Consider the following 27,460-nt stretch of genomic DNA (forward strand, 5'->3'; position numbering starts at 1 on the left):
GTCTTCCACCACCCCTTTTGTTAAAATCACGTGAAATGGAAAAACAGTTACTTAAGTCAGTTTAGCACAGAAGAAACAGTGTGAAGACGATTCTTCACCAGGGTTAAGTGAAGAGAAACGGAAATAGAGGATGGCTGAAATATCTAGTGCAGCTTCCAGAGATGGTGACAAGGTTGAACTTGTTAAGTGAGTCCTCAGCTGCTGGAGAAGAGATTGTTTATCCCTTTGCTTAAATTAACAGTGATCAGCCACACAGGGGCAAAAACCTGACCCAGAGAAGTGATATTCAGTTACTAATCCTTTCGGGCTCGATGATCTCAAAGGTCTTTTCCAACCTAGTGATTCTGTAATACAAGGCAGGGTGCACTTCGAAAGCCCAGGTCATAAAGGAAACGCTCTACCCAAAGCAAAGCACGCAAGCAAGGCCTCCCACCTCTGCTCCCTGGAAAACAGCAGTGAGCAAAACAAGAAAATACCAGTCGTTAGACAAAGGCGTTCGTTAGCCTCATTTCTTCAGCTGCACCACGCACGGCTCAGCGGGAACCGGCTGGGTTAGAACCCAGATTTTGGCAAAGAGAAACCAAGAGACCAACAACCAAGAATGGCAGATCTACACACTATTCAGGAATCCTTCCTTGAAAGACAGCTCATTTTGCTATTGTTCTGTGCTATACATGGGATCCCTTGGACAGCTTAAAAACATGAGTGTGTTGTAATTCAATTCTGCTGTCCCCATCCAAACACAGCAGCACCCCCCTGGAATACCCTGCTTACTGTAATACACCGAATGGTGTATTTACACGGTGTGAAAGCCTGTACAGCTGCCTCCAGAGCTGGGACTCAAACCCAATAACACATAAATAACAAACAAAGCTCTCCAAGGTCAGCTACTGCTCCCATATCATCTCAATGACTCAACCTCATGCCTAAGCCCTGTGTCAAACTAATGGAAATAAACACAGGAACCAAAAATATTAAAAGCAGTATTACTTGGAGTAGCACAGATGACTCTGAGCAGCAGCTCGATTCTTTCATCTTATTTAACCACAGTCGTTAAAGGGACAAAGATCTTTGCAAAAAGCATCACTGTGGCCCAGGCTGGCTCTGCAGCAGATGGAGGAACATTCGGTCTCTGCCTCCAGAATAGCAGAAACTCTGCACTCTTCAGCTGCCCACAGGTGACGTTTTAGAGGAGAAACTTCTTTGTGTTTAAGAAACTATTAATACTCTGATACTAGAGTATCAAATAGGTACATATACCTAGCACATTCTTAAAAATCCAAGAAAAAATACAAATTGAGTCTTATTTGACATGCCAGGATAGTATTTATTCATAAAGCCATTTGAGTCCCCAACACTGAGAGTTAACTGATTTCAAACAGAACAACGAGTACACAGGTAGCAGTTCAGCCTGATCCTTCAGACAATCAAGAAGGCTTTCATACAGCAAGGGAGCACTTTTCAAGAAGACAGAAGACACACCACAAGCTAGAAAAAAAACCATTTCCTCAGGGCCTAAAGGTTTATCAATTTATAAATTACCATTTGTAGCATTTCTGAAGTCATTATTTGTGTTGATTCTTTTGCTCACAAGTGGATGCTCAATAAAGGAGGAGAACAACAAAACCCTGACAATGTACCTGCAAAATAGACTCACACTACCCCAGGAAGTTCTACCTACCCCATTCACCAACAGTGCCCAGGGGTGTGCTGCATACAGCAGCACTCAGAGGCCATGGTTTTAGAAGTAGGTATCTCCTGTCCCCATTGCATTTCATGGCAGATTCACAGTGGTATTTCCCATGGACACACATGGGACATCACTGTTCCAGCCCAACATGCACCAGCGCGAAGGCTGGTTATCCATGCCTGCCATGCCAGGCTGGGTGAGGTGCCAGATGACCCACGTCCCATAGCCAGGTAGCTTGGTGATGAAAGAGGGGGCAACATTTTGAAGAGCTTTGTTGATATTTAATCCAGAAGTTCAACAAAACCCTAGGACATGGAAAAGGAGTCATCCCTTTTAGAGGGTTGCAAGAGGAAACCAGCATTTCAAAATGGTCTAAATCGGAATACAAGTATTGTGTATGAAATACGCTGAAGAACCACCTCATACCCATAGTAGTTTTTCAAAGAGATAAAGTTTGGAGTAACATTAAAATATGCAGATAATGAATTTCAAATGCAGTTATGTGGCACCTCTGTCAAAGCCATTTACTCCAAAAGAACTGGAAAACGGGGAATTTGCAGCTCCGCGTTCAGATCCACAATTTGGAAATTCCCATTAAAGTCGTATTCCAGACCAGTCTGGAAGTCCCTCTGATGGCTTAAACGAGCCCTGAATCAGTATCTTTTCTTCTCTGGAATTATAGATGTTATAATAAAGATTAAACACAACAAAAATTGACTGTAATTTCTATGGCAATAAAGCCAGCAGTATAAAACACATCTGGCGTTCATCCAAAACACGGCTCGAATCTACCTAGCAACCAAAGGGAGCCCTGATCCGAATAAAGCCTGAGCAGAGAGAGCACGAGCACAGAAATCTGCAAACACTTTCAACTAAACCATTTTACAGAAAACTAAAGCTTTTTTGGCATGCAAGGCAGTTTTGCAACATGAAGCAAAATACTCATTCTAGCAAGATACTCCTATCTAGCAAGATGCTGAGAGAAAACACTGATTTCCTTACACAATCCTTTCCTCAGGCATCACCGACCTTCCAGAAAAAGACCCTCTTTCCTACTGTGAGCTTCGACATTCTGAAGCCAAAAAAAGTATTAACAGATGGTTACTTGATAGTTTTAATTTTGTTTCTAAACCAGCTCTAGATCTCCAATTGAACGGGTGGTTGAACTGCCTTACAAACATGATAGAGAATTCAGAGGTAAAAAAAGAAATCACTTCAAACTCCAGCTCGGTAACACAAGGCAGGTTTGTCTAACAGCTCCCATCCTCGGGCTGCAGCCTGCATGGGGAGAAAACTCTCTGTGGAGGGGGGGAAAGAAAGATTCCCTTTCAGAGGGCCCCTGGCCTCTGCTCGGACCCAGAGGCCCAGTCTCTTGAGCTCAAAGAAAATCCTATCGCTACTAAAAAAATAAGTTAATTCTTGATTTAAGAACTAGATAGGGAAGGTTACATTGAAATGTTGGTTTCAATAATCCTTACTTCTGCCAGAAATCATGAATTGCCTTATTTCTGCAGCAGCAGCCTCGCTGGGTGGCATTACATTATTTATGAGTAATGCAATCCACGTTTTCTAAACATTCCTACTCTCAATTTAGGCTGGGGTTTTTAAGGTTTCGGATAGTAAGTCATGTTAAAACTCATCAAAAGCCAGTGTTTTGGTGCCACACTCAGCGATAGCCAGCTACACAAGTAAAGACTAGTGTGCTAGCTTGTTCTGTCCTAATGAAGTTACAGAACCCACAGCAAAGAGTTTTGGAAGCAAAAACATGAGAATAAATGCTTCTGAGCCACTAAAAAATTTCTAATTGAAAAGAACTTGAAGCTCACAAAGCCAGCATGTTCTACAGTCAACGCTCAACTGCTCCAGGAGAAAAGAACACGACAAGCCACACACATAGAGCCATACTTTCCCCTTTGAAGGTATTTCCACAGACCAAGATCAGGAAGGTAAAACACAACCGGTACCGCTGTGTGCAGATAAACCACATTTTGTCACCAAAAGAAACCTTCACCAACACACACTTGTATTTACACTGAAAAAAAAACCCCATCCCACTTTATAAGAAACCAGGCAATTCTTAACGCTCTCATTTTTATTTTCCTGGTTTCGTATTTACTGTTTCAAAAACTACATAACTCCCCCCACCCCCTTCACTCCTTGACTTCGAGTTGCCGTTCCGGGGCAAGTGAAACGCTGTGTCCACCTACTGCTTCAAGGTTTCAGCTTGAAGATGCAAACTGTTCCTCTTTTCCAATTCACTCTCTGAAAACCATCAGAATGGTAAGATGAGAGCAGCACTGTCACGTTACTCAATTTAGAACCACACTACCAGAAAGCCCCTTGCAAAATAAAATGCAGTTTTAACAGTTACTAAAGACTAAGAGATACTTTGCAGCCTAACAAGTTTTACATGGCAACAAAATTAAAAGCAATAAATTCATTATGAATGTCATCCTTTCCAGAAAAATGCATCAGAGCACAAAGAAATGAGAAGCTGACTGAAAAACACCGTGAGCAAAACCAGCTTGAGGCCAACTAGAGCCTTGAATTGAGAGGTGAATCCTTTGCATGACGGTTCAGTTATACAGTCTAATGAGAGAAAAATTACTTCAGCTCTCGAGATCCCTCTGATTGCTCAGCAAGTCACCCTGCTTTGCTGCTGCTTTTTACTCCAAATTCAACACAAGCCTTCAGACTACCACCTGAATTTTCAGACTACCCAGCAAAAGGCAAAGCATCAGTTGCAGGCAGACCCTGCTCTTTGCTCGAGCTGGATGCAAGGGGAGGACTGGTTCGATTAGCCTCATGTCTAAATGCATCAGATGTGTCAAAAGGCACCTAAACTGTATATTCCTATCATTTCTTTAAATTTCCACTGGAAATTAGCTTAAGAAACATCCTGACCCCTTTACCACTAAGGAAGCAAAGCCCTGAGGATGAAACAATTTGTAAAGTTCACACTGTGAGTCAAGCAGCTTCTGCTGTAACTCGGGAGAAAAGCTCCCACTGCAACTCCCATCACACGTGTACTGGAGTAAAGTAACTTCTGAAGGCTCTCATGATTCATTCCCCTTCCCTCCTCTACCCCACCCACAAAAACCTAACTTTGAGCAGCCCTCCCAGATCACTACTCTAACACAGGCAGGGAAAAGCAAGTGCTCAGAGTTTTACCTGCCCCAAGTTTGTACAGAAAAATGAACAGAAGATTAAAGATCTCTGTGGTGCTGGATTAAAGACACACCCTGCCAGAGCCAAGGAAACCAAATTTCATAGTTTTAACATGAAAAGCTGTGAACTCTGAAGGAATGATTTATGGAATGGCAATGAAGACACACACAGTGCCCTGGCTGGACTCGGAGCATCCTCAGCTCCCTGGCAGCACTGTTTTAATACTCCTGCCTTCTGGAAGTTGGCTTAACTCTCTCCTGATGGAAGTATGATGCCTGACCCCAAACTCGATCTGTTACCCAGAGCTTTTACTTGGCTTCACCTTTACATGGTGAGCATTTTCTCATCCATCCCATCTGCTGGATTTCAGCACAACCTGCACCCTGAGCAGCTGGCTTCACGTCCTTCTACTCTGAACTATGTTCACATTATTTGGACTTTAGGCCTAGATTTCACAGGCTAAGCCCACCACACAACAGAAGTCACCTACAGCACCCTCCGCTTCACCTTAAATGTCCAGGCACGTGCTTCCATACTTCTTCACTCCAGGGACACTCCCAGCCCCATCTTTGTTTCCCTGTTCTCCTGTGCTGCATTTTCCCTTCCCATACAGAAAAGGAAGCACACCTCAATATCCTTCTCTGTTTTATGACAGAACTTTTAACCTTTATTTGCTCTGCCAAGGATGTTTTGCCCTCCTGCACCAGTCTAGTTTCTGACAGGCAGAAGGGTCCCTGCAACACAGAACGTGAATGTCGTGCTTAACATTTCTCTCAACACACAGCAGATGCAGAAAGCAGCATCCATCATGCCAAACACAGTGCTTGGAGGGCTGAGCCCATGAGGAGCACTAATGGCACGTGCTGCTGAAATCCAACACAGAATCACCAAATTGTCTTGGTTGGAAAGGACCTTTCAGATCATCAAGTCCAATCATCACCCTAACCTGCCAAGCCCACCACTAAATGATGTGCCTAAGCACCCCATCTGCCCCTATTTTAAACACATCCAGAGGTGTTGACTCCACCACCTCACCCAGCATCCCATTCCAACGCACTGCAGGCTAACAACAGGTACACTTGCCAAGTTAAAAGATTTATGGGCTACTCTTGCAAATCTATTTCTTGCCACGAGACAACTAGAACCATACCAAGTAATCCTTACAGCTTATTTAGCACACACACTTTGTGAGCGTACTGTCTGGATCCCAACAGACTGCTAAAATCCAGCATCTTCCTAAAACAGTCGCCAACTCCACCACAAACCTCAAAGGGCAGCAAGTTTTTTCCAGCCAAATCCACCATTAACTTAAATGGCCATCAAAAGCACCGACACATGAAGAGGTGACAATGCACGTTTGGCATTGCCACCCTCGGCCTCAGGTTTCCACTAGATTCCCACTAGCTCTGGTGCCTCTCTTGCAGCAGAGGTGGATCTCCATGTAGCCTCTGACATTCCCTTTGCCCTCCAGCTACATCACAAACTGCTAAACACAGCCCAAACCCTCCTTCTGCTCTTCTGTCAGAGTCAAATAGAAATTATCTCCATAAACTCTTTCAAAGCAGGAGTTCCTTCATCAACTCTCACAGGGTTTATAAATACCGAGCATGTGGTTCCCATAGGGAAAGATCAAAGGACAAACGGCAAAGCCGTAAAGCTCCCAGCTGGGCTGTGGGTCGTTGTGCTCCCCTGGGCACAAAGATTTACCCTTAAAATTGGACCGTCCATCGACCAGCTGCACAACGGCTAAACAGCTCCGGTTCACCCAGCAGAGGATGCTCAACGGAGGGGGCACTTCGGAGAACCGCCTGCTCCGGAGGTGAAGCTTCAGTTTTCGAGGTGGAAACCCAAAGCCATCATCGCAGCGACAGCATTATGCAAGCCGGCCTACCGCCGCTGCCTGGGAAGCACCGGTTAGGCAACACGCGAAATTAATTCTCCAAGATCTCTGGCACGGGAAAAGGGGCAGCAGAGCAGGACGCCCGGAGCTACACCACCGGGGCTTTCCCCCCCCCGGCCCGGCCGGCGGGACGGACCTCCTCCCCGCCCGCTGCACCCACGAGGCGAGCCCGCCCGGCCCAGCCGCTGCCGGCGGCACGCTCGCAGCCCGGGAACACGGCTGCCCCCCAGCACACGCCACTCCGCCGGGGCGCGACCGGGCGGGGAAGGCGCGGAGAAACCTCCTCCCCCCCCTACTTCTTCCCCCCCGCTCCGGTCAGGCGACGGCGGGCGGGGACGCGGGGCAGGCCCGGCGCCCGTTTCCCCCCCCCCACCTCCCTCCCTCGCCCGCCTCCCCCCCGCCGCGGGGCCTGCGGCCTCCCCCCGCCGGGCCGCCCCGCCGCCTCCCGCGCTCACCTGCGCTGCCGATTTCCATTCATGGAGCTGGGCGCAGCCGCTCGGGGCTGCGGGCTCCGCCGCTGCGCCGGCCCCGGCGGCCGGTTCGGGGCTGCGCTGGGGCTGGGCTGGGCGGCGGCCCGCCCGGTTCCCCGCAGGCCGCGGCCCGACGCGTCGCCTGGGGCCGCCCGGAGCTCTCGTCCCCTCAGGCGACGGCGGCGCGCGGCGTCCGCAGCCCCCCGGGCGGAAGTTGCGTGGCCGCCCCGCAGCCCCGGCTCGCGCTGCCGCTTCGGCTCTGCCCCGCCGCGCGCGCGCGCGCGCGCCTGTACCAACCGCCGGAAGTCCCTCCCCCCCCCGCACGCCGGGACGCGCGCCCTTTTCCGGGGGGCGGTGCTTCCGGGCGCCGAGCGCGCGCGCGCGTCCCGCGGGGGTGGGGGGGGTGGGGGAACAGGAGGCGGGGCCGGAAGTGAGCGGTGCCGCGCGGCCCCGGCGCGAGCGGGTGCGGTTGCTCGGCAACGGGGCGTGGGGCGGGAAAGGCGGCGGGAGCAGCCGGCGCCGCCTCAGCCCCGGGCGCGGCCTCAGCCCCCTCCAGGCCGGGATAGCCGGGCCGGGGCCAGCAGCGGGACGCCGGGGAACACCCCACATCCCCTCCCGGTGCTGCCTCCGCCCGCGGGAGCCAGAGGTGAAAGCCCGGGGGGTAACGGGGTGGCAGCCCCGTCGCACGGGCAGTAACCCCGAGGTAACGGGGATTTCCCCCTACGGGCAGGAGCCGTGGCTGCGTTCTTACCCCGGCTCCCGGCCCACCAGCTGTGCCCTGGGCTGCTCAGGGTGCGCATCGGCCTTCGGGGGTTGTGGGGCTTTGCTGGCCTTGTACCCCCACTGCAGCTACCTGCAGAAAACCCGGCCTTGGCCTGAGCCACGCTCAAAACTCTGTGAGTGTTTCCCCGTTTGGAGGGCAGGACGTGGCAACTGCTGGACAGAAGCTGTGCCAGAATGTTCTGCAGGCTGCTGGAACAGGCCAGCTTCTTCCTCAAACCTGGTGCTACACGTACCGTGCGGTGCTGAGGTGACTGGAGGGCATCCTGTGACACAGCACTGCGAGAATGGGTAGGTGAGGTGCTCAGGGATGTGGTTTAGTAGCGGACAGGCGTGGTTGGACTCGATGATCACACAATCACAGAATCACAGGGGTTGGAAGGGACCTCCAGAGACCATCGGGTCCAACCCCCTGCCAAAGCAGCTCCCTAGGACAGGTCACACAGGTCGGTGTCCAGATGGGGCTGGAATATCTCCAGAGAAGGAGACTCCACACCCCCTGGGCAGCCTGTCCCAGGGCTCCCTCACCCTCACCAGGAAATAGTTCTTCTGTGTATTGGTGTACGGATTCTTAAACCACACAAATTTACAGTAAACTACTAATTTCCTTAACTGAGAGCCTGAGAGGGAAGGGGAAATGCGATCACCAAGATCAAACAGATATGGCACAGGAGAACATCTCTGCAGAGTGCCTGCACCTTGGGGCCGTGCAGGCGCCTCTGGCGCTGTAATCGGAACCAAGGGCCGGGGCTCAAATACCGACCTAACATTTGAAACCAAAGAGTCCGACCTGTTTTCCAGAACTTCAGACCCAGCTGCATGAGGCCCCAGTTTTCTGTTCTAACCCTCTCACAGGAACAGACCCCTTGGAACTGCAGAAGAAGATTTCTGTTCCGTAGTAAGACTTACTGATGGTGATCGAACCTTAAAGCCAGCAGGAGGATGAGGATGTGCAAGGCATACAGATGCACCATCAGTACATCTTCCACATGCTACAGTTAATTAGCAAGCAAGTATGCACACGCCATTAGCAAGAGCTTCCTTAAAATTGCTTAGCATTATTCAGAAACCCAGGTACAGCTCGATGGGTAAATAATTCATTGTCTAAAGGTCTGTCAACACACGTTTGCAAGGTAAAACACAAGTGGATCTGAAGAATGTGGAGGGTGGCAAACAACCTCTGGGTTTGGACTCTAAGAAACAACCATAAGCTCTTGGCTTTGGAGAGGATGAGGATGTTTTGCACGGAATTCTAAAGCTGGGCAGTGTAAAAGATGACACAGTACAGAAACCCACAGGATGGAGTTTACTCCCCATCCAAAAGGAGCCCAAAATCTGTCCTTAAGGCACCTCGGAGCCACAGCCCTGCACGGCCTCAGCACACACGATGCAGCTGGAGAAGCAGCACATCCAGATGCAGCCCAGGAAGGAAAACAAAGCCAGTTCTCAGACAGATGACATTTTAATAGGAAGCGGAATCGGCTACCCTGTTCCAAGAAGTTTCAAGCACACATTTGTGTGCTGAAGCATTTGTCCCCTTCGATTCAAAACTGGGAAGTGAGGGGGTTTGGATCCTCCCCGGGATCTGATGCACATCAGCTCCAGTCAGTGGGTCACCGATCGTCCCCAAGCCCTTCTTGAGCCAACAGCTGGGACCACACATGTACCTTCCACCCCCCAGAATCTGACTCATGAGCGTCACCCCGACATATTCACATTGCTTTTATTTAGGTCTTCTGCCAACAGTTACAGGGTAACAGACACTTGGGACTGCAAAGTCAAAGTTGCAAGCAAAAATCAGGACCAAGGCAAAGAAAAAAATCTTTAAAAAAATTTAAAAATTCCACAAAGGCAATTAAATCCAATATAAATACAATGTTCTGGAGCTCTTTAATCATACCCTTTTCTTTAATAAGAGGTGGTTATGATCTTACAGTATTTTCTTTTGGCCTAATCCAAGGGCTTTGTTTCTCTTTACTGGTCTTAATTCCACACATACAAAAAAAACCCCAAACAACCCTTTAAAATATAAGCCATATTTTTCTTAATAAAATAAGTTTTGTGCTGCTGCTTGTTTAGTAAGCACTGTACATCAACTGTTCACGTCTATTTAACAAATGGACCATACAGAGTTCAAGCTAAAGCAAAAAAACCCAAAAAAAAAAACCCTCAAAACCAAAACCCCACAAAAAAAATAACAACCCAGAGTGTCTTGGCAACACCCCGTGTACAGTTCAACACTTGCTTGTATAAAGGAGGTATGAAAGGGGCTAGAAATTCAAACACAAAAGCACTGGAGTCCTTTAAATTTTCTTTCACAACTATTGAAGTGCAAATCACTCAGGCAAGATATGAATTTCACTTTGTTTATTGCTGTCCTGCTGTCTGGCTTCCCTTCCTGAAATCACATTCTTTTGAATTTCACACTCATTTTCCAAGAAGAAAACCTTCCACGAGGCAACGTTGAATGCTTGGGCTTTAACACTAGACATCAGGTTTGCCAACACCAGGATTCCCCCCCTCACCGCCCTGGAAGCTCTGGGGAAGAGGGCTGCTCCATCATCCTCTCCCCCCTCATCGTTCAGAGACAAGGGAAACAAAAGGGAAGTCACTCCTCTTCCCACACAACCACATGCACCTGGGCGATGGTTCCAGCGGCGGAAAGACCGCGTGGAGAAGGCAGAGACTTGGGAAGCCATTCGGGGACGTCGGCGTGGGGTCTGTGGCTAACTACACCTCCTGATATGTACCTGGGTTAACACCTATGGGCAGCGAAACGCACGGCACCTCGACATGCACTTGAACTGGTTTGCATCTCAGCCAAGAGAAGGGGAGACAGGCTGAACGCTGGAGCTGCGTAGCAGGTACGGTGCATAGTCCATTATACAAAACATGCTTAGGGTTAACTCAAACCCCTTCTCAATTTCTGCAACGTGGAAATAGGGGTTTTAAAGGGCACAGCAGCTACAGAGTTTGGCTTTTTTTTTTTTTCTTTTTTTTTTCCTCTTTATTCAAAAACCGTGAAAACCCAACGCAGAGGGTGCAGTAAGGGCAGAACAGGATCTGCAAAGTCAACAGCTGAGAGTTTCAGAAGCCGTGAAGCTTTTGTGTAGTTTAAAATCGCTGTTAAAAGTAGGTGCTACATCAGCAAGTCTTCATTCATATTTTTCTATGAACAGCCACCTTACAAATGAGTGCAAATCTTAAAGGTCCATTTTACATTTCAAGTCTCAAGGTTAAAATAAAAAATCGTTACAGATCAACGAGCTGTTTGTGTGAATGCCCACGCTATCTCTTCTCAAATGGTTAAAATCGGCACGCGCTATGCCACAGCTACTAAAAGACATCTCAGAATTCTAGACCCAACTAAAACACTAAAATAAAAACTAGAAACCAAAAATACCTTTTTTGCCCCTGGCTGCAGAACAGCAGCCAGGTGCTTTCCCATTGTAATGCTGGTGAACAAACTGATTTGCAGAGAGAACCTTGACCTTAACCCCGGTTTTATTCTTAGCGAGGGGCTTCCTAAAACGAGGTGAGCGGGTACAGCCCCTCCTTTTGCTCTCAAAGAACATAAGCCAGGGTTCTGAGGATGAGATGGAGAGGTGCTGGATTTGTGTCACTATGCAGGCACTTGTGTATAGGAATGTAGGCTTCTCATGTTGACACTTGGCGTTGATGCATTCCCTACTCTCTAAAAGCCTTCCTAAGAATTCACTACCCTACTGACCATGAATAATTCCTGGTCTCCTCCCTGTCACCTTGCAGATATACAGCAGTGGAGGTTGACACAAGGTGCAAAGGAGAATATGAACCGAATACTGTAGTCTTGAGGAAAAAAAAAACCCCATTAAAAATAGGACTGTGCTAAACACAGGATCTTCACAAAACATGACAGCAGTGGGGCTCAGCGCTTGGTTTGCATAGCATATCCATGTCTTTGTTTATCACAAACACGTTGCCCAAAAAGAAAACAGGGAGAGTGAATTCCTGGTGTTAGGACAGAGCGATGGGGCCAACGTGACCGAGGTGGTTTTCATGAAGGCAAGTTGAAACATCAGAAAGTACAACACAAAACAGTGTGCTTCTGCCCATGCGTGCTGCTGAGGGGCAACGCTCGTGTTTGGCAGTGAAATGACAACAGAGCTCTTCCCCTGCAGAGTGTGGTAGGAGTGTGCACGGCATTTTATTCTCCTGAAGGAAGCGCCGTGCACACTTTCAGATTTAAAATAATACCAAGAAAAAAAAAAAAGAGGAAAAAAGATATAATCTGCCCACATGATATTGGTAATGAGTTGCTACTGCTGCCCCTCTGTGCAGCAAAATGAGTCTGAAAAGCAGCCACTGTGTCACTGCTGGGAAAAAGGCTCTTTTCCTGTTAGGAACACAAATCAGTAGGAGTTTTCCCCATGCCACTAACGAGGATTTCATCATTCTGCCTAAGGAACGAACCTGGTGTGCTTTCAGAATAAGGAAAAATAAAACCCAAACCCAAAAACCAAACAACAACCCAACCCTGTGCATGAGATCAGTGATACCATGACACAAAGAGCAGCAAAACCTAGCAGCAGAGAGGGTGACAGCGTGGAGGTGCTGGCCTCGGGGTACGTGGTACTTCAGAGAGCAGCCGACCCGGGCAGATGTGCTGAATGCACACAGGGAAACGGGTGCTGAGCGGTACCCGGCGCTGCACAGACTGCAGTTGGTAACACTCATCAGACAGGAAAGGTTAGAGATCTCTGGCGTGAGAAGTGTGGGGATGTAAACTCTGAGGATGTTAACGACTCGTGTATTTTGGCAACAGACTCAGTATCCTATAAAAATAATGTTTAGTTTCAAAAAAAAAAAGAAAAATAATATCCCGGTGTCATTGTAAAAGTTCAGGGGGGATAAAAAGAAAGGAAATAATAGAAAAAATGGGGGAAAAAAGGGAAAAAAAAGGAGGAAAAAGAAAAAAAGGGAAAAAAATAAAAAAGGGAAAAAGAAAAAAGGGAAAAAAGGGGGGAAAAAAGGGAAAAAATGGGTAGCAATTTCTGTCCCCGTGGGACAAAGATGTCCCCATTCGCCAGAAGGAGTTTTAAATAACAAGTAGCACATGGGAAAACAAAACCGGGTCAGCAGCCATTAAAACGTGTCCTATATGAAAGTGCACATCTTTCAAATGGAGTTTAAACCACCATGAGGTCGTGATCTAACACAAACTGCAACTTAGGACCGTAGAAATCAACTCCTTTTCCGATGGAAACATGGACCACCACCGAGACGAGATTACTGTTTTCCTTACAAGGTTTAAAAACATTGAAATTCTGCAGCATCGTAGTAAGGCACTCACCCATGGAAAAGTCTGTGACTGTTGCTTCAAGTGGCAGCAGCTAACTAGCTTGTAACACAAGGAAGACAGTTTTCAGTTCTGAGCTAAGTGCTAGGGTGCCTTACATTATACGGGGGGGGGGAATTATTTGGGGGCGGGGAACTGTTAGTGTTAGAATTCTCCTATAAACTAGTTGGTTTATTTTTTTTTTTTTCCCCCATAACCCATTAAAGCATCTCATATTCTAAAATATTAGTTTTATAAATCTAGTCTTCTGTTTTTAAGGCTCTAAAAATCCCCTCCCCCCTCCCCAAAAAAACCCCCACAAAAAATACCTACCAGCGCCTGGTTGGCAACGGAGGACCAAATCCGCCTTTTCACAGTCAGGAGTCTATTAGTATTGCATCTTAAAAATGAAAACCTGCTTCCACCTCCTGGGAGTTTTATCCCTTTTCCTTGAATGCCTTCATGTGTTTGGTCAGGTCAAAAAATTTTGCAAAGCCAGAGAAAAAAAAAATAAAATTAAAAAAATAATCATCAGTCTCTTCCAATCCTACAAAAAGTGTTGGATCTTTTCTGTCCCGTGGTGCTGGTCTCCTGCCTCGGATCGACGCTGCCTGCCCTGCAGTGATTTCTCATTGGAAAAAAAAATAAACAACACAAGGTGTCCCAATGCTTCCTTTTTTGTATGGCTCCTACAAATCTGAAAGCTTTCTTGAGTGAGGTAACAAAAGTTAGGCTTTCAAGCAAAGTACATGGTACGTAAAGTGTCCTGATGAACCTGCACAGCCTTTGCCAAGGCCTGGGGGTCTCTGCCGTTGCTCTGTCCAGATATATGGCTGCCCTCGCCACTGAAATAGCAAGGAGATCACTGTGTAATTATTTTGTATTCTGTATTTCCCCTGCCAGTGAAACACCAAGAAACCCCCCCAGAGATCAGGGTCTGCGAGCACTGGCAGCACAGGGAAGCATCCTACCCAAGGAAACGTCCCACCTGGGGAAAGCATCCCACCCAGGGAAGCATCCTACCCAAGGAAGCATCCCACCCAGAGAAGCATCCCACCCAGGGAGGCATCCCACCCAGGGAAGCATCCTACCCAAGGAAACATGCCACCTGGGGAAAGCATCCCACCCAGGGAAGCATCCTACCCAAGGAAGCATCCCACCCAGGGAACCTTCGACCCAGGGAAGCATCCTACCCAAGGAAGCATCCCACCCAGAGGACACTGAACGTGTCAGTGACCGTGCCTGGCACAGCCGAGATTCCAGCACCTTGAGGTGGCTGGTGATGCTCCAACACCCCAGGGATGCTCCTCCAGGCCCAGGATAAGCTCAGGGTGGGATTTAACACTCCTTGACCCCTCCATTCCCCCTAGGCTGAGGCCTCAAGGGATGCAGCTATGTGCATCTCGCATCCCCCTGCAGAAAGGGCCTGCTGCAGCGCTGCTCAACAGCAGCACTTGCAGACACCAAGGCAGGGTGTGCCCCTGCCCACCCCCGGGGTCTGCAGGGTCCCCTCACCTGTCGTGCTCCTTGTCCACGAGATGGTACCGCGCTCGGAACGCCACCAGCCGCGCGTAGTAGGCAGGGGCGGGGATGGAGACCGAGCGGGTGCAGCGCACGTAGGTATGGCACAGCTGGTACGTGAGGATCTGCAGCTCATCCGCGGTGAACCGGTTGTCATCCCAGAGCACGTAGTAGTGGGACGGCCGGCTCGTACCCTGGGAAGGAGAGGGGGGCACAGCGTGAGATGTGTGGCTACACCCAGATGCAGGCAGCTGCCTCGCATCCTCATCACCCCGATCAGAACCCAGCCGACAGCCCAGGCAGGGGAGATACCCATTCTTCCCTAATTTCAGGGAAGAAACCTGAAATGAGCTTGTAAACAGCAGGGGAATCAACTTGTTAAAGGGCAGACAATGGCAGGAGAAGGGGGATGGAGTGAAGCTAAAGGAGGGAAGGGTTAGATGAGATATTAGGGGGAAGTTCTTTACAGAGAGAGTGGTGAGGGGCTGGAACAGGCTGCCCAGGGAGGGGGTGGGTGCCCCATCCCTGGGGGTGTTCAAGGCCAGGTTGGATGGGGCCCTGGGCAACCTTGTGTAGCTCCAGGCCTGGAGGTTGGTGTCCCTGCCTGCGGCAGGGGGGTTGGAGCTCTGTGATCCTTGGGTCCCTTCCAACCCAGACCAGTCTGGGATTCTGTGATTCTATGATTCAGAACCCCACACACGCACACGTGCTGTGAGGCAGGAAAGCCTGGAAAGCCCTCAGCACTGAGGTGGAAACCAGCCTCCAGGCAGCTGCCCCGTGCTTCAGGCACTCCTGGAGCTTCTGCACTGCTGCCCCGGCACCGCACAGCCCCGCTGCATCACCTATGACACCAGCTCCCCACCCAACCAGGCCAGCTAAGGAGGAGAGGAAGCCAGAAAACCTTCCTTGCAGAAGCAGTTGTAGATTAAACGAGCATCATGTTTTTTTCCCAGTCCGGTTTCTGACTAATCTTGGCTGCCTGAGGAAAGGCAGCTGCACAGCAATCTGCCCGCTCCAGGGACGGCTGGCCCCAGCTCTCCCGCCCACGGCCAGACAACAGGTCCCTGCTGAGGAGCAGGCGCCCTGGCGAGCCCGGCACGCTCAGACACCAGCTGACGAGCTGCTGAATTGGCTGCTCTGAAGGCAGAAAAATCTCAGAGCAGAGATTCTTGGCTCTAGGAGAGAAACCAAGTACGTGCCACACAACGCAGCAGCGCTGGCCTGGCACCTGCTCACCAAAACCACCACAAGGGCAGCTTGGACCGAGCTGCCCACGACTCTAGTGCTGGGGGGAGGCAATGAGAGGGCTGGGTTGGATGCATGACAGTGTGCTCCACAACAACAGCTGAAGACAAGCAGCAGCCTCATGACAGCTGGCTGCACAGCACAGTACCTGAATGCCTGCATGGCTGCACAGGTAGAAGTCGAACTCAAAGGGGTGGGTGATATTTGTATCCACTGTTGTTCCTGCTGGGATGTTCCCGCTCTTCCCAATCTACGGGGAATAGAAAGAGAGATCCAAGCACTGCAGCGTTTGGTTATTTCCAGCTGCCCACAGCACTGTCTGTGACCCACCAGCCCCACGCCAGAGCCATGGCACAGCGTTCCCATCTCAGCAGCTCATTGTGCTCTGTTCCCTGCCCAAACAGGCTTGCAGGCATCAACCCCAGGCACAGCACGGAGCAAGAGCAAACAGCATCAGAAGGAAAGCAGCCAGAGTGATGGCTGGGCTCTGGAGTGTACGCCAGGCACTCTGCAACAAGGTTCTGGGGCTTTTGCACCCAGATCACAAACTGTCCTCAGTTCCCGAGATTAAATCTTCACGCTCAGGTAAAGCCAGAAGCTGGTTGGACTAGATGTGTCTGCTGAATTTAGATCTGATCTAGGAAAAACTACAGCAATTGATGCTACTGCACTGCACACACAGGCTGTAAGCAAGGGGTTATCCACCCTGTCACACCAGTGGCAACAGCTACTGCCAAACCCACAGATGTTTCCAAGCTGACAGAAGCTATTTCAAGAGGCACCAGGCTCATCAGCACCCTGCAACCCCTACCAAACATGCTGGTCTAGCGACAGCCTAATCCTCACGGATGTGGGATCCACTGAGCAGCACGTTTCTTTCCAGACAGAGCTCTCTGCTTGGCAGCAGTGAGCTTTCCCTTGAGGCCAGGCTGGCTTTTCTGAAAAGGCTGGGGATGAATGAGTCGCCCCCAGCCTCTGCACCCTGCGGCACTCACCCTCTCGTTCTTGTCTGCGCAGAAGAGACGGGTGTGATGCCTTTTCTGGACGACGATGTAGGTGATGCCAGGCTGGTAATCCTTTTCCAGTTTGATGCAGGCGTCTCGGATTGCGAGGAGCTCGTAGTGCAGGATCTGGAGAGACAAGAGCACGCAGAGTGAGGGGACGCATCCAGAGTGCTGGCAACCTGCTGTCCCTGGGCATCCGTGGGAGCCGGTGCAGCTCAGGGCCCCTCACCTGTGGGAGCTGCCCCTCAGGAACGCCGTCGCGGTAGAAGATGATCCTGGTGGGTTTGAAGCGGGTGGATTTGTAGAACTGGATGAGAAGCTCCCTCACCATGTAGGACAAGTCCTCGATGATTTCCTGGCGAGGACGCTGCACGCGCACCGTGGCGCAGTACCGGCTGGGGTGGGCGTCCATGCTGCCCACAACCTGCAGCGACAGAGACGGGACAGGCCCAGGCATTACAACAGGACAGAAGGGACGTTCCCAGCCCTGCCTGCTCCCAGCACCCCAGCTGGCAGAGCACCCAGCTCCCAGAGTGGGAGGGAAGTGGGACAGCGAACACTGTGCAGGCAACCAGCGCCCAAAAAGGACATCTCTGGTCCTGGCCACGTCCTGGTTTCACGCTCCACCCTTTGTGCCCTTTGTGGTGTTTATGGGAATTCCCAGCAAGACAATCTGGCCGGTGCCACTGAGTGACGTGGCTGTGGGGGCTGTTGCTGCTCTGCCCCCACTTCACCCCTCCTGCTCAGCAGCGCTGCCCTTTCCGCCTACATAAGCCCTTCTCCCTCGGAGGATTTTGGCTTCCACAAGGGACCATGTGACCCCAAACCCTGCTCTGCTGTTTCACCAAGGCGGTGACACCTCCAACCCCCCAGCCTACAGCTGCTATGAGGTCTGCACCGCAGGGGCACCCAGGAGCTCTGCTGTCAGCTGGTCCTTACCCCTCCAACTGCATGCCTGGGGTGTTCAGAGACCCTCTGCCCCAAAGGTGACTGAACCAGCTCAACATCTGCCCAAAGCATCTGCCAGCATCACGTCCCAGCAGCGGAGCTACCCCAGACAGGCACAGTCTGTCCCATAGTCTGTCCTGCTGGTGCTGCCACCTCCCGAGGACACGGCAGGGTTGAGTCACCACACGGCAGCTGCCAAGCGGGGAGGTCCCATCACAGCCGGGCGCTGCGGAGGGGTGAGCTCAGAGACATCAGGGCAAAGAGGCTGAGAGCAGCTGGGCTGGGCTGTAACGCAGAGCTGGGGGCACAGCACGAGTCACAGCAGGTGCCAGCCCACACTGGAGGCCAATGCCCGGCTGCTTCGCTGCACCCTGAGCCCCACATCCCCCCCGCCCTGAGCGGGCGGAAGGCATGGCAGGACCCACATCCTCAGCAGCATCAAACCTCCTGCCCCTGCCCTCAGCACCCCACTTTCACTTTGCTTCAGCTTTAGGGTCTGGGCTGTACCAGCACAGCCGACACGCTCAACAGAAACATTTCCTTTGGCCTCAGGACCAAGGACAAGCTTGAGGCCACCTGAAGGCTTGAGACCCATCCCCTCCCCTGCAGCTTCAAAAAAGCTTTTCTAAAAATTAAAGAAAAAAACCCCAACCCTCAAACCTGTACAAAACAGCACAGAAAATGTTTTCAGAGTGGAAGTGCTGCCGCCAGGAAACAGACTGTTCTGTCCCACCCACACCTCCAGCAAACAGCCAAAAGCGTTTCCCAACCCCTTCTAATTAAGAAAAAAACACTCCTCCAAAGGCACATTTGCATGCCAAGGAAAACCTGAGCTATGAGTCCTGGAAAGTTAAGAACTTAATAGGAAAATGCTGACGTGCTTAATTAAAACAGACGCTAGGAGAACCCGACACTCCTTGAGCACAAGGCAACATCTCAGAGCCCCACCGAGGGCTCGAGCTGCCACCCAGCCTCACGGGCACACGAGTGGCACTTCACTCAATGGATGCTCATTGTTCATTTGGGATAAAGGGAAATCCTCCCCCCAAAAAGGCTCAGAAGACACCCAGTCACCCCAGTTTCCCTCATAACTCCAGTTCTCCCTCCTAGGGCTGCGCTGCAGGACGGTGATGCCCAGGGACGACACTGGGTGAGCTCTTGGCACACCCTGTCCAGCAGCACTCCTGGGGTCCGGCACATCACGAGCCCCATCTGCTGGCAGTTGCCAGCTCTCCCAGCGGTTCCCCAAAACCACAGCTCCTCTGAGGAGAGGGGGAAGGGGACCAGGGACCCACTCAATAGAGAACCAGGCCACTCCGGGGATGTCACCCTGAGGACAGCAGTGCCACAGACCCTCTATGGACACACAGGTCCCACTGCAGCTCCTGTGTCCCTGCGGTGCTGTCGTGTACTGAGCCCAGCCCGGCCCCAGACAGGGAACTTACGGCCGTTATGGAGGGTTTCTTCCCATCTCCAGCCGGCGGGTGAGTGACATCGGCCCCGAGGAAGATCACGGGCTGCTGAAAGACGGCAGAGCTGGTGGGAGAGAGGAGAGAACAGCAGTCAGCCTTTCTGGGCCATCTCAGGGCGATGCACAGCCCGAGGGATGGGAGATCACCCACATCTCTGGCCCTGGGCACATCAACAGGGAGAGACGGGCTGCAAACTCCTGTTTCACAGGTTGCTTTAGGCAGCTGCCTCTAGACCCCCTTTTCCCCAGGCAGGCAGCACCACAAAGGACTTAAGCCCCAAAACCGTGTGAAGCAGCAGCCATCCGAACCGTTGGTGAGGCACAAGGATGTTGTTGATCCCGCCAAGCTTGACGTTGATCTTGAGGCAGAGGTTGGAAAGGGTCTGCGGGGAGGTTTTCACCACGTTCTTGACCTGGACGCACTGCGTGGCCATTCCCAGGAGGGTGTCCCCAACGCGCTTCACCTCGGCTGAGGGCAGAGCAAGCAGGTGAACACAGACAGGCCAACTGCAAAGCACCACTTCCAGTGGCATCCTCAGAAATGGGCTGAGAAACCACCACAGGAGCAGAGCCAGCCCTGCCATGACAAAGCAAAGCCCCTCTCCTCTCCCCACCCGCCCCTGCCCCAGACGCACCGTACACCGGCGTTTTCCCTGGCAGGATGACAATGATGAGCTGGAGCCCCGAATAGGTGTTCTTGAGGTGTCGAAACATGGGCTCCACACTGTCTGCACCCTGGGCGTATTTACAGAAGCAGGGCTGGCCTTGGATGGGCATCCCTGCGTCTTTGGAGATCTTGCGCAGCTGGTCGGTAAAGTTCCTGTGCCCAGGAGGAGAAGCAGTGAGCCCTGAGCCCTGCCACACACCCTGGCCACCCAGCAGGGACCCACAGGTGTGCTGCAGCACAGGACAGAGGGGGACATGGCATCACCACGCTTGCTGCTTTCACAGCATCCAGCGAGCACACAGCGTGGGGAACACAAGACACGTGGTAGAGCTGATCCATCCCCTCTTGCTGCCCTCTTGCCCAGGCACTGACTCCTTTGGCAGTGAGGGAGCTGTGAGCTGTTCTGTGTTAGAGCTCGGGAAGGGGGGAGCAGCCCCAGCGCTTTGGAAAGCTGATGTGAGACCTCGTGTACCGACCTGGACAAAGCACTCAGCCCCGCTCTGGGGGTTTGGGTGGCAAAGGACAGCTGCAATGCAGGGAGGGAGCTCCCAGCTCTGCCCCAAAGGAGTGAGGAGTGCGATGTCACTCCCACCTCCCTCCAGTTACTGTGGCCATAGAGACTTTGAGCTGCTCCAAACCATCCCCAGCATCACCCCTGGCACAGGCACACAGAACTCTCAGCTCCTCAGTCAGGAGCAACCTGAGCCCCAGCAGAACCCAAACCCACGGTGACCATTTCCCTAAAGCAGATAAACTGTCCCCTCTGTGTCACTTTGCTACCAGAGCAGAGAACCTCTCACCTACCAGAGCTTTCCAGAAAGCCCGAGATTCCTCTGTCATAACAACCTGGGGTGACTTCAGCTGCTGTCTATGTGAATCACCTTATTTTGGAAAAGGGGGTTGGGGAATCTTCTAAGGAAACATCCTCACAACCCCATCTCTCCGAGAGCTCATGGCAGCCTCAGGGCCAGCGGTGCCAGGTCACAGCACCGCAGCCCCCTGATGCAAGGAGCAGGCTGAGGTGTGAGCCTGGCTGTCAGCTCACAGCGCTGCAGCGAGGTGCTCGCTCCAGCCTGGCAAGGCTTCTCCATGGCTCAGGGCCTGTTTGCAGCCAGGATAAACAGTCAGGCACTCTGGATAAACTGACAGAAACAAGACTAAGCACCCAGTCTGAACCCAGCTCAAACTCCTACCACGAGCAGTTCAGCTCCTGTGTTCAGGACAAAGGACATGCAACGCCGGGCTGGGAGGAGTGGGGGTGGCCACACTGCTCCCCCACCTCACCCCACCCCCAGGGGCTCCCCCTTTCCTTACTTCAGCACCTCCTCTCGACACTGCTTCTGCGGGGCAAAGCAAGCAATCGCCCAGACTTTGATCTCAATGCCGTTGTAGAACTGCTTCCCTCGCATGTCCCACACGCCTTGGTTGGGAGTTGCAATGGCCCGGTTCTGCAAGGCAAACAGACAGTCAGAGCGCTGCCGGCAGCCCCCGGGGGAGCACTGGCACGTGCCGTGGTTGTGCTCCCCACCACACAGCTGTACACCCTGGCTGGAGCCGGCTCTCTGCAGTGCCAGGGCCTGTCGTGACACGTGGCAATGGGCAGGTCACCCTCTCAGCTCCTCAGAGGTGATGGAATGTTCACCTGAGCTGCCTTACCCCTTGGTTCACTTGTCACCAAATGACTCTGGGACACACTTTCAGAACAGTTATATTGCCAAAAAAAACCCCAAAACCCAAGGGACTCCAATAAAGAATTCCAGCCCTAACCTACAAACTGGAAGGCAGCCCAAGTTTTTGTCTTCCTGTCGCACCAGCATCTCTGCACAAGATGCAGCCCTGCTTACCCTGCCTCCATACTGCAGGATGGGCGCTGGCAGGACCCTCCCCGTCACCTCCGTCATGTCATCTTTCACCTTGATTCCAAACTCCTGGATGTATGGATCTAGGTTGTAGCTGGCATTCTTCATCTGCAGAGGGAAGGAAGGGTAGGGAAGGGTCATGGGAGGGAGTGAGACCACCTGCTGTATCCCACATGGCTTCAGCTGCCCAGGAAACATGGGCACCTAAAGTCCTGTCCTCTGCAAAGCCACAGTCCTTTCTGTAAGGGGACTGCAAGCAGTTAACATGAAGGGCTGGACCCCGTCCTTCAAGCCAACCCACAGGGGACCTGGTTTTTGGATGCACTAACCAAGAGCAGAACCTGCTCCTGAGATTTAAGGCAGCAGCAGGAACGTTCAGATTGGCAAGATGCTGTTATCTAGAGTCCCAGAAGGAGTATCAAATGTCCCCAGCTCTGAAAGCCCAGAGACACCAGTTTGAGTAACAACAGCACCATTAATCAGCACCTGCCTGGCAGCTGGGGTCTCCTGGCTCCCTCCAGGCTGAGCTGCAGACAGAGCTCCTGACTGCAGCCCCTCAACGCACGGTCCCCAGATGCACCCGGAGCCAGGGGCATTTCTCTGATCTGTTCTCCTAACTTTAGCCCCAGGTCCCCTCATTCAGGTTCCAGCAGCGTGAGGACCCGAGTTTGCTGCACACGAGTTTCCACGTTGGCTCTGAGCTGGGCTCCTCCCTGTGTGAGCATCACAGCCCACAGGCAGCTCCAACTGGGGATGCAATGGGAAGAGGGGGATAAACCCAAGCTGTTACCCTCACCCAGCATCTTCTGAGGAGGTTCCAGCTCTCCAGTGCAGAGGACCATGACAAGAGCCATCACGGACATGATGCTGTGACCTGTCATCGGAGCCGCAGCCCCAACACCATCACCCCAAGTCCTGTGCTACGTACCAGGCGACTGATCTCCTCCTGCCTGTCCGGGGCAGACCTGGCTGTTGCTTTTATCATGGTTGATGTCTGATTGTCTGTCAGCTTCTTGATGCACCGCTGGCCTGCCACGATGTTGCACACCTGCCCAGCAAGGGAGAAACGGCAGCCACACGTTAGGGATGGGTGAGATGCAGGGGACAGCGGCCCTGCAGCCGGAGCAGGATGGAGATGCTGAGCCTGCAGCTGCAGGAAAGCAGCATTTCTCCTCCCTCCCTTATTAGAAGTGGCTCCTGCCAGGTCAGCACGGAGGCAATCAGCACCCACGGCACGTGAGCTGCAGAACATCCTGTGCATCTGCCAGCAAAGGCCACTTGCCTTTGCCTTGCATGGTGCCCCCAAAGCCCAACGTCACAGCGCCGACACTCACCTCCAAGGGCAGGTACGTGTGCTTCTGCTCCTGGCCGACCTGGAGACAGGGTAGGTGTGGGTATTTCAGCTGCAGGTTGTATTTCTGCTTGAAGTACTGAGCCACCGTGCACTCCACTGTCTGACCGCTCTCCAGCTGCAGGGGAAACCTGGCAGAGGCAGGACACAAAGGATGCACCTCCCCAAAAACACACGCTTCCACAGCTCGAGGTGCTTATGCTGGCTGGGAAAGGGGGAACAGGCAGGCTCCTGCTCTGAGCCACCGTAAAAGACAGTAAGAGGCAGAAGGGCAGGAATCCTTTGATCCCAGTGTGGGACTGAGGTCCCTAAATAAAGCTCTCCCTCGCTAATCCAGCTAATCAGGGCAAATGTTTATTGCAGGACATGCCACGCATGCCACCGTCAGGTACATAAATACAGCCCTGGCACTCAGGAGGGCTCTCTGTGCTCTGTGCCCTCCTGGAGAGCTGAGCTGAGCTCCAGGCAAAGGTTAACCAGCCTCTCCCAGTATGGGGCAGCAGCTCCAGGGGGAGCAGAGCACGGGGCGGGGGGCAGAGGGGGCATATGTCCCTTCAAAACCACAAGGAAAAAGATCAAATCGAACTTGCTGGTGGCAGGATTGAGGGGTGCCACGCTGTCCGGAGCCAGAGCGCATGATACCCAGCCTCACCCAGCGCCAGCTGCTCCCAGCTCCATAAAGAGCTCCGTGAAAATGAAGAATTGACCCTGATATTCTTTACGGAGCCAAAATTAGCCAGATGAGCCAGCCCAAATGCCCTGGCAAGGCATCCCATTCCTCCTGCGCTCACCAAGCCCGAGGGCTGAGGACCAAGGATGCTGGAGCACGGGGTGCAGGCAGTGCTGGGTGCCTGAACCTCAATGAGATACCCCTGGAGATGGGGTCATGTGAGGAAGAAACGTGGCTGTGCGAGGGAGGTGCTGCCCTTCAGCAGGGGCTCTGCAGCCCGACACGCTGGCCTAAGTGGGCAACAACTCAGAGCAGAGATTTTCTGCCAGCACCCAGGATTGTAACAAAATCACCCAAAATTTTTTGGGTTTCTTACCCACCCCTATTTTTTGAGGGGGGGACACACCACACACGATGGGATGGGGACTGAAAAAACACACGCCAACCCCCCAGTTCCACTGGGTGAGCACCCAGCAGACAGCATGCTCCTGCTGCAGCACTGTCCCCCCCACTCCCACATGTGGAGACCTGGAGGGTCCCCTGGCTCCCCCCAGATGCTGCTTGAACCATGTTTTGCTTCCAGGGGCAATTCCCAAGGCAAAACCCAGCAATGAGCCCTGGAAAAGCCCATGGGCTGTGGCTCCCCACAGCTTGGGGCTGAGGGTACCTCCGCTGCCCCTCTCCTCTCCCCGGTGCTACCATCCCCATCTGTGGGGGGGCTGTGGGGAGAGGGGTGCCAAGGCCCAGCCTGCTCCTAGGCCTATGGAAATAATTTCAAGGCAGAGAATTTCTTTATCCCCTGACAAAGCTTCTGCTGTGGCAGCGTCTATTTTAAGAAAGAAGAAAGCCAAACTCGGAGGTAAAAAACTAGGACAATTCCTGGCATGTTCGCTCCCGCCCGCTGCACCGCGCTGCCTGCCAGACAAAGCATCCTCTGCACTCCCACCCCTGCATCCCGCTCGCCTTCCCTGCACGTGGCACCGAGCTGCTGCGCCCAAACCGGCTGCAGGGCACCGAATGTGCCTCCTTTTGCCATCGGCAGGCTGGAGGTTCCCAGCCAGCTTCTCCCTTAACGACACCAGCAGCTGGCTGAAAAAGAACAGCTCAGATTTTTCCGAGGGCATCTCCCCACCCGCCTTACGTCTGGTGGCTGGCCGGCCGCCTGGTAACGTTGCACACGCGGTATTTCCTCTTCATCTGCCCGCAGTGGGTAACCTCGACTTTCAGACCTGATGCAAGACAAGACACAGCAGAGTCGTGAGCTATTCCCTTGGCCCCAGCCACCCTTGAAACCTTCATGAAACAATTAACTCTTTGCAGAGCAGGGGTGCTTGCAGACACACTGGGAAGGGAGCGCGTGAGGGAAGCAATGGTGCCTCAGGAGACCTTTTAGATGTGCGATGTCGCTGCAGGGGCTGGGTGGGAAACAAGGTTTGGCCAGGGCTAGGAATGGGTCCCCCCCGCCCCGCTCCCCAGGGGCTCTACCTTTGATCTCCTTGGTGAAACGCACTCTCTGAGAGTCTGTCAGGGGCTTTGGCTGCTCATCGATGTTCCGGATGTCCAGCACTTCACACATGAACTCGATAACGGGCTGGGCTTTGTAGAAGGCGGTGGCCGACACTGCAGACAGACAACACGATCCATCTCCACCCTTCCCAGCAGATGGACCAGGCTGAGAGCCTGATCCAGCCTCCCTACACATGCTCAGCCCCGCCACTGCCGTTCCCCAGCATGAGAAATACATCACCATCAATGTTGAGCATCATCTTCCACATGGCAGGTCTGACCGACTGGTGGAAACCGAACCAGACCTCCCTGCCGCCTCCCAGGGGGTGGTAGTAACCTTCGGGTGGGGAGAAGAAGGAGCGACCCACAGGAGTGTACCTGGGAACCAGGGCAAACTGTGTCAAACGGGACATGCTGGCAGCAATGACTGTCAGGCACACCATCCCCTCCAGCTGCATTGTTCCCACTCCTTTCCTTTGCGGAAGCACCCACAGCCATGGCACCGAGCGGCACAGCAGGCACAGCTGCCCCCCCCCAAAAGACCTATGACACCAGTCCCAGCCACAACAGCCCACCATGGGCAGCTGAACCCCTCCCCAGAACGCTGGGTGCTCCCAGCACAGCCCCAGTGCCCGCCCTTGGCGCAGGTACCTCATGGAAGCCAGGTGCCTCATGGCAACATCTAGCGCCTGGACGGACTCGAGAGGGACGGGGATCTGCCCGCTGACCAGGGCCTCGTGCAGCATGCGCCAGCTCACGATGGCCATCCATTTGATGGAGACCTTAAATATCCTGTCCTTGCCTTCCCCTGGGATCGTCACCTCAAAGTCAACCTGAGTGTAGAAGGGAAGGGGCAGCTGTCAGTGTGGCCCAAGGGGAAGAGGTTGGTCCATGCCCAGGCAGGAGGCAGGCGATGCTGCCTGCACAGGGCTCTCCATCCCCTCTTACCCGCTCGTTTCCAATGGGCAAGGCGGTGACAGTGTAGATGTTCTTCTTCCCATCATAGACTGGCTTTCGGTCGCCAAAGATCTGTGGTTTGAAGTGCTGCACCATGTACTCCACGACTTCCCTACGCAGGCGAGTAGGGCAAGAAAGAGGGGCCGGGGGAGAGAAGGACAAGGTTCGTTTTGCCAGTTTCTTCACCTCCCATGACCTGTCCTGACTCCAGCATCTCCACCCCAGGCACTTCAGAGTCACAGGGTGACCGAGAGCAGAGCCAGGTCCCACCAGACAGGACGGCTCCCAGAGAAACAGCCACACGCCTTGTCCCACAGCTCACTACACCAGCTTCAGCAGGAGGAGTTTGTGTGGCATGCAGGAACGCGTGCCTGCTGGAGCTGGCTGGCTGCAGACCCACTGCGTGTGCTGGGAGGGCGAGAGGGAACACCGCGCTGCCCAGGAGCAGGGGGAGCAGCAGCTACGGCATCTCCTCACTGGCTTTCGAGGCACTGAGCTGCCCCGGCTGCCAGGGCAGGAGGGGACAGGCACTGAGCTGCCCCAGCTGCCAGGGCAGGAGGGAACTGGCACTGAGCTGCCCAGGCTGCTTGGGTAGGAGGGGACAGGCACTGAGCTGCCCCAGCTGCTGGGGCAGGAGGGGACAGGCAGCGAGCACAACGTCCAAAAGAGAAACAAAGAAAAGGACGCGATGGCCCGAGGTCGGTGCTCGCTATTTTTAAACACGGGAGGGCTGCCAAAATAGCACAGCTGCTCTGAGGAAGCAGGGGGCTGCGCTGAGGGTCGGGACCTCCGCGCCTGCCAGGGCCAGGAACCAGCACTGCTGGTGGGCCCCAGCCACCCATGGGCGCCGGGCAGTGCCGTGAACCCCGCCACCGTGCCACCCCAATGGCTTCTACCAGTGAAGAGCGAGCCAGGCACTTACGGAGCCTCCACAAG

The 27,460-nt window shown here is 52.9% G+C and overlaps 1 protein-coding gene across 4 annotated transcripts in view; it reads right to left on the reverse strand.

Annotated features, from left to right (window-relative positions):
• LOC311200228 (protein argonaute-1) overlaps nt 1-27,460 on the reverse strand; it is a gene marked incomplete at its 5' end in the record, with an annotated part of 57,103 nt that overhangs the window by 21,797 nt on the left and 7,846 nt on the right. For 2 of the 4 annotated variants that reach the window (XM_084274424.1, XM_084274423.1), the window contains 17 exons: nt 13,856-14,170; nt 14,841-15,040; nt 16,240-16,341; nt 17,087-17,221; nt 17,325-17,519; nt 19,489-19,579; nt 19,824-19,983; nt 20,150-20,334; nt 21,496-21,629; nt 22,026-22,148; nt 22,969-23,088; nt 23,375-23,522; nt 25,203-25,290; nt 25,547-25,681; nt 25,809-25,945; nt 26,219-26,400; nt 26,516-26,636. In XM_084274424.1, the coding sequence (XP_084130550.1) occupies nt 14,062-14,170; nt 14,841-15,040; nt 16,240-16,341; nt 17,087-17,221; nt 17,325-17,519; nt 19,489-19,579; nt 19,824-19,983; nt 20,150-20,334; nt 21,496-21,629; nt 22,026-22,148; nt 22,969-23,088; nt 23,375-23,522; nt 25,203-25,290; nt 25,547-25,681; nt 25,809-25,945; nt 26,219-26,400; nt 26,516-26,636 (2,365 nt within the window). In that variant the 3' untranslated portion in view covers nt 13,856-14,061. Of the gene's footprint in view, nt 1-7,213; nt 14,171-14,840; nt 15,041-16,239; nt 16,342-17,086; nt 17,222-17,324; nt 17,520-19,488; nt 19,580-19,823; nt 19,984-20,149; nt 20,335-21,495; nt 21,630-22,025; nt 22,149-22,968; nt 23,089-23,374; nt 23,523-25,202; nt 25,291-25,546; nt 25,682-25,808; nt 25,946-26,218; nt 26,401-26,515; nt 26,637-27,460 lie in introns of those variants that run through there. The other 2 variants (XM_084274426.1, XM_084274425.1) reach the window with 2 other exon arrangements.

This window comes from Gallinula chloropus (genome assembly GCF_964237585.1).
Source record: "Gallinula chloropus genome assembly, chromosome: 22".
In the NCBI taxonomy this organism is placed as follows: Eukaryota; Metazoa; Chordata; class Aves; order Gruiformes; family Rallidae; genus Gallinula; species Gallinula chloropus.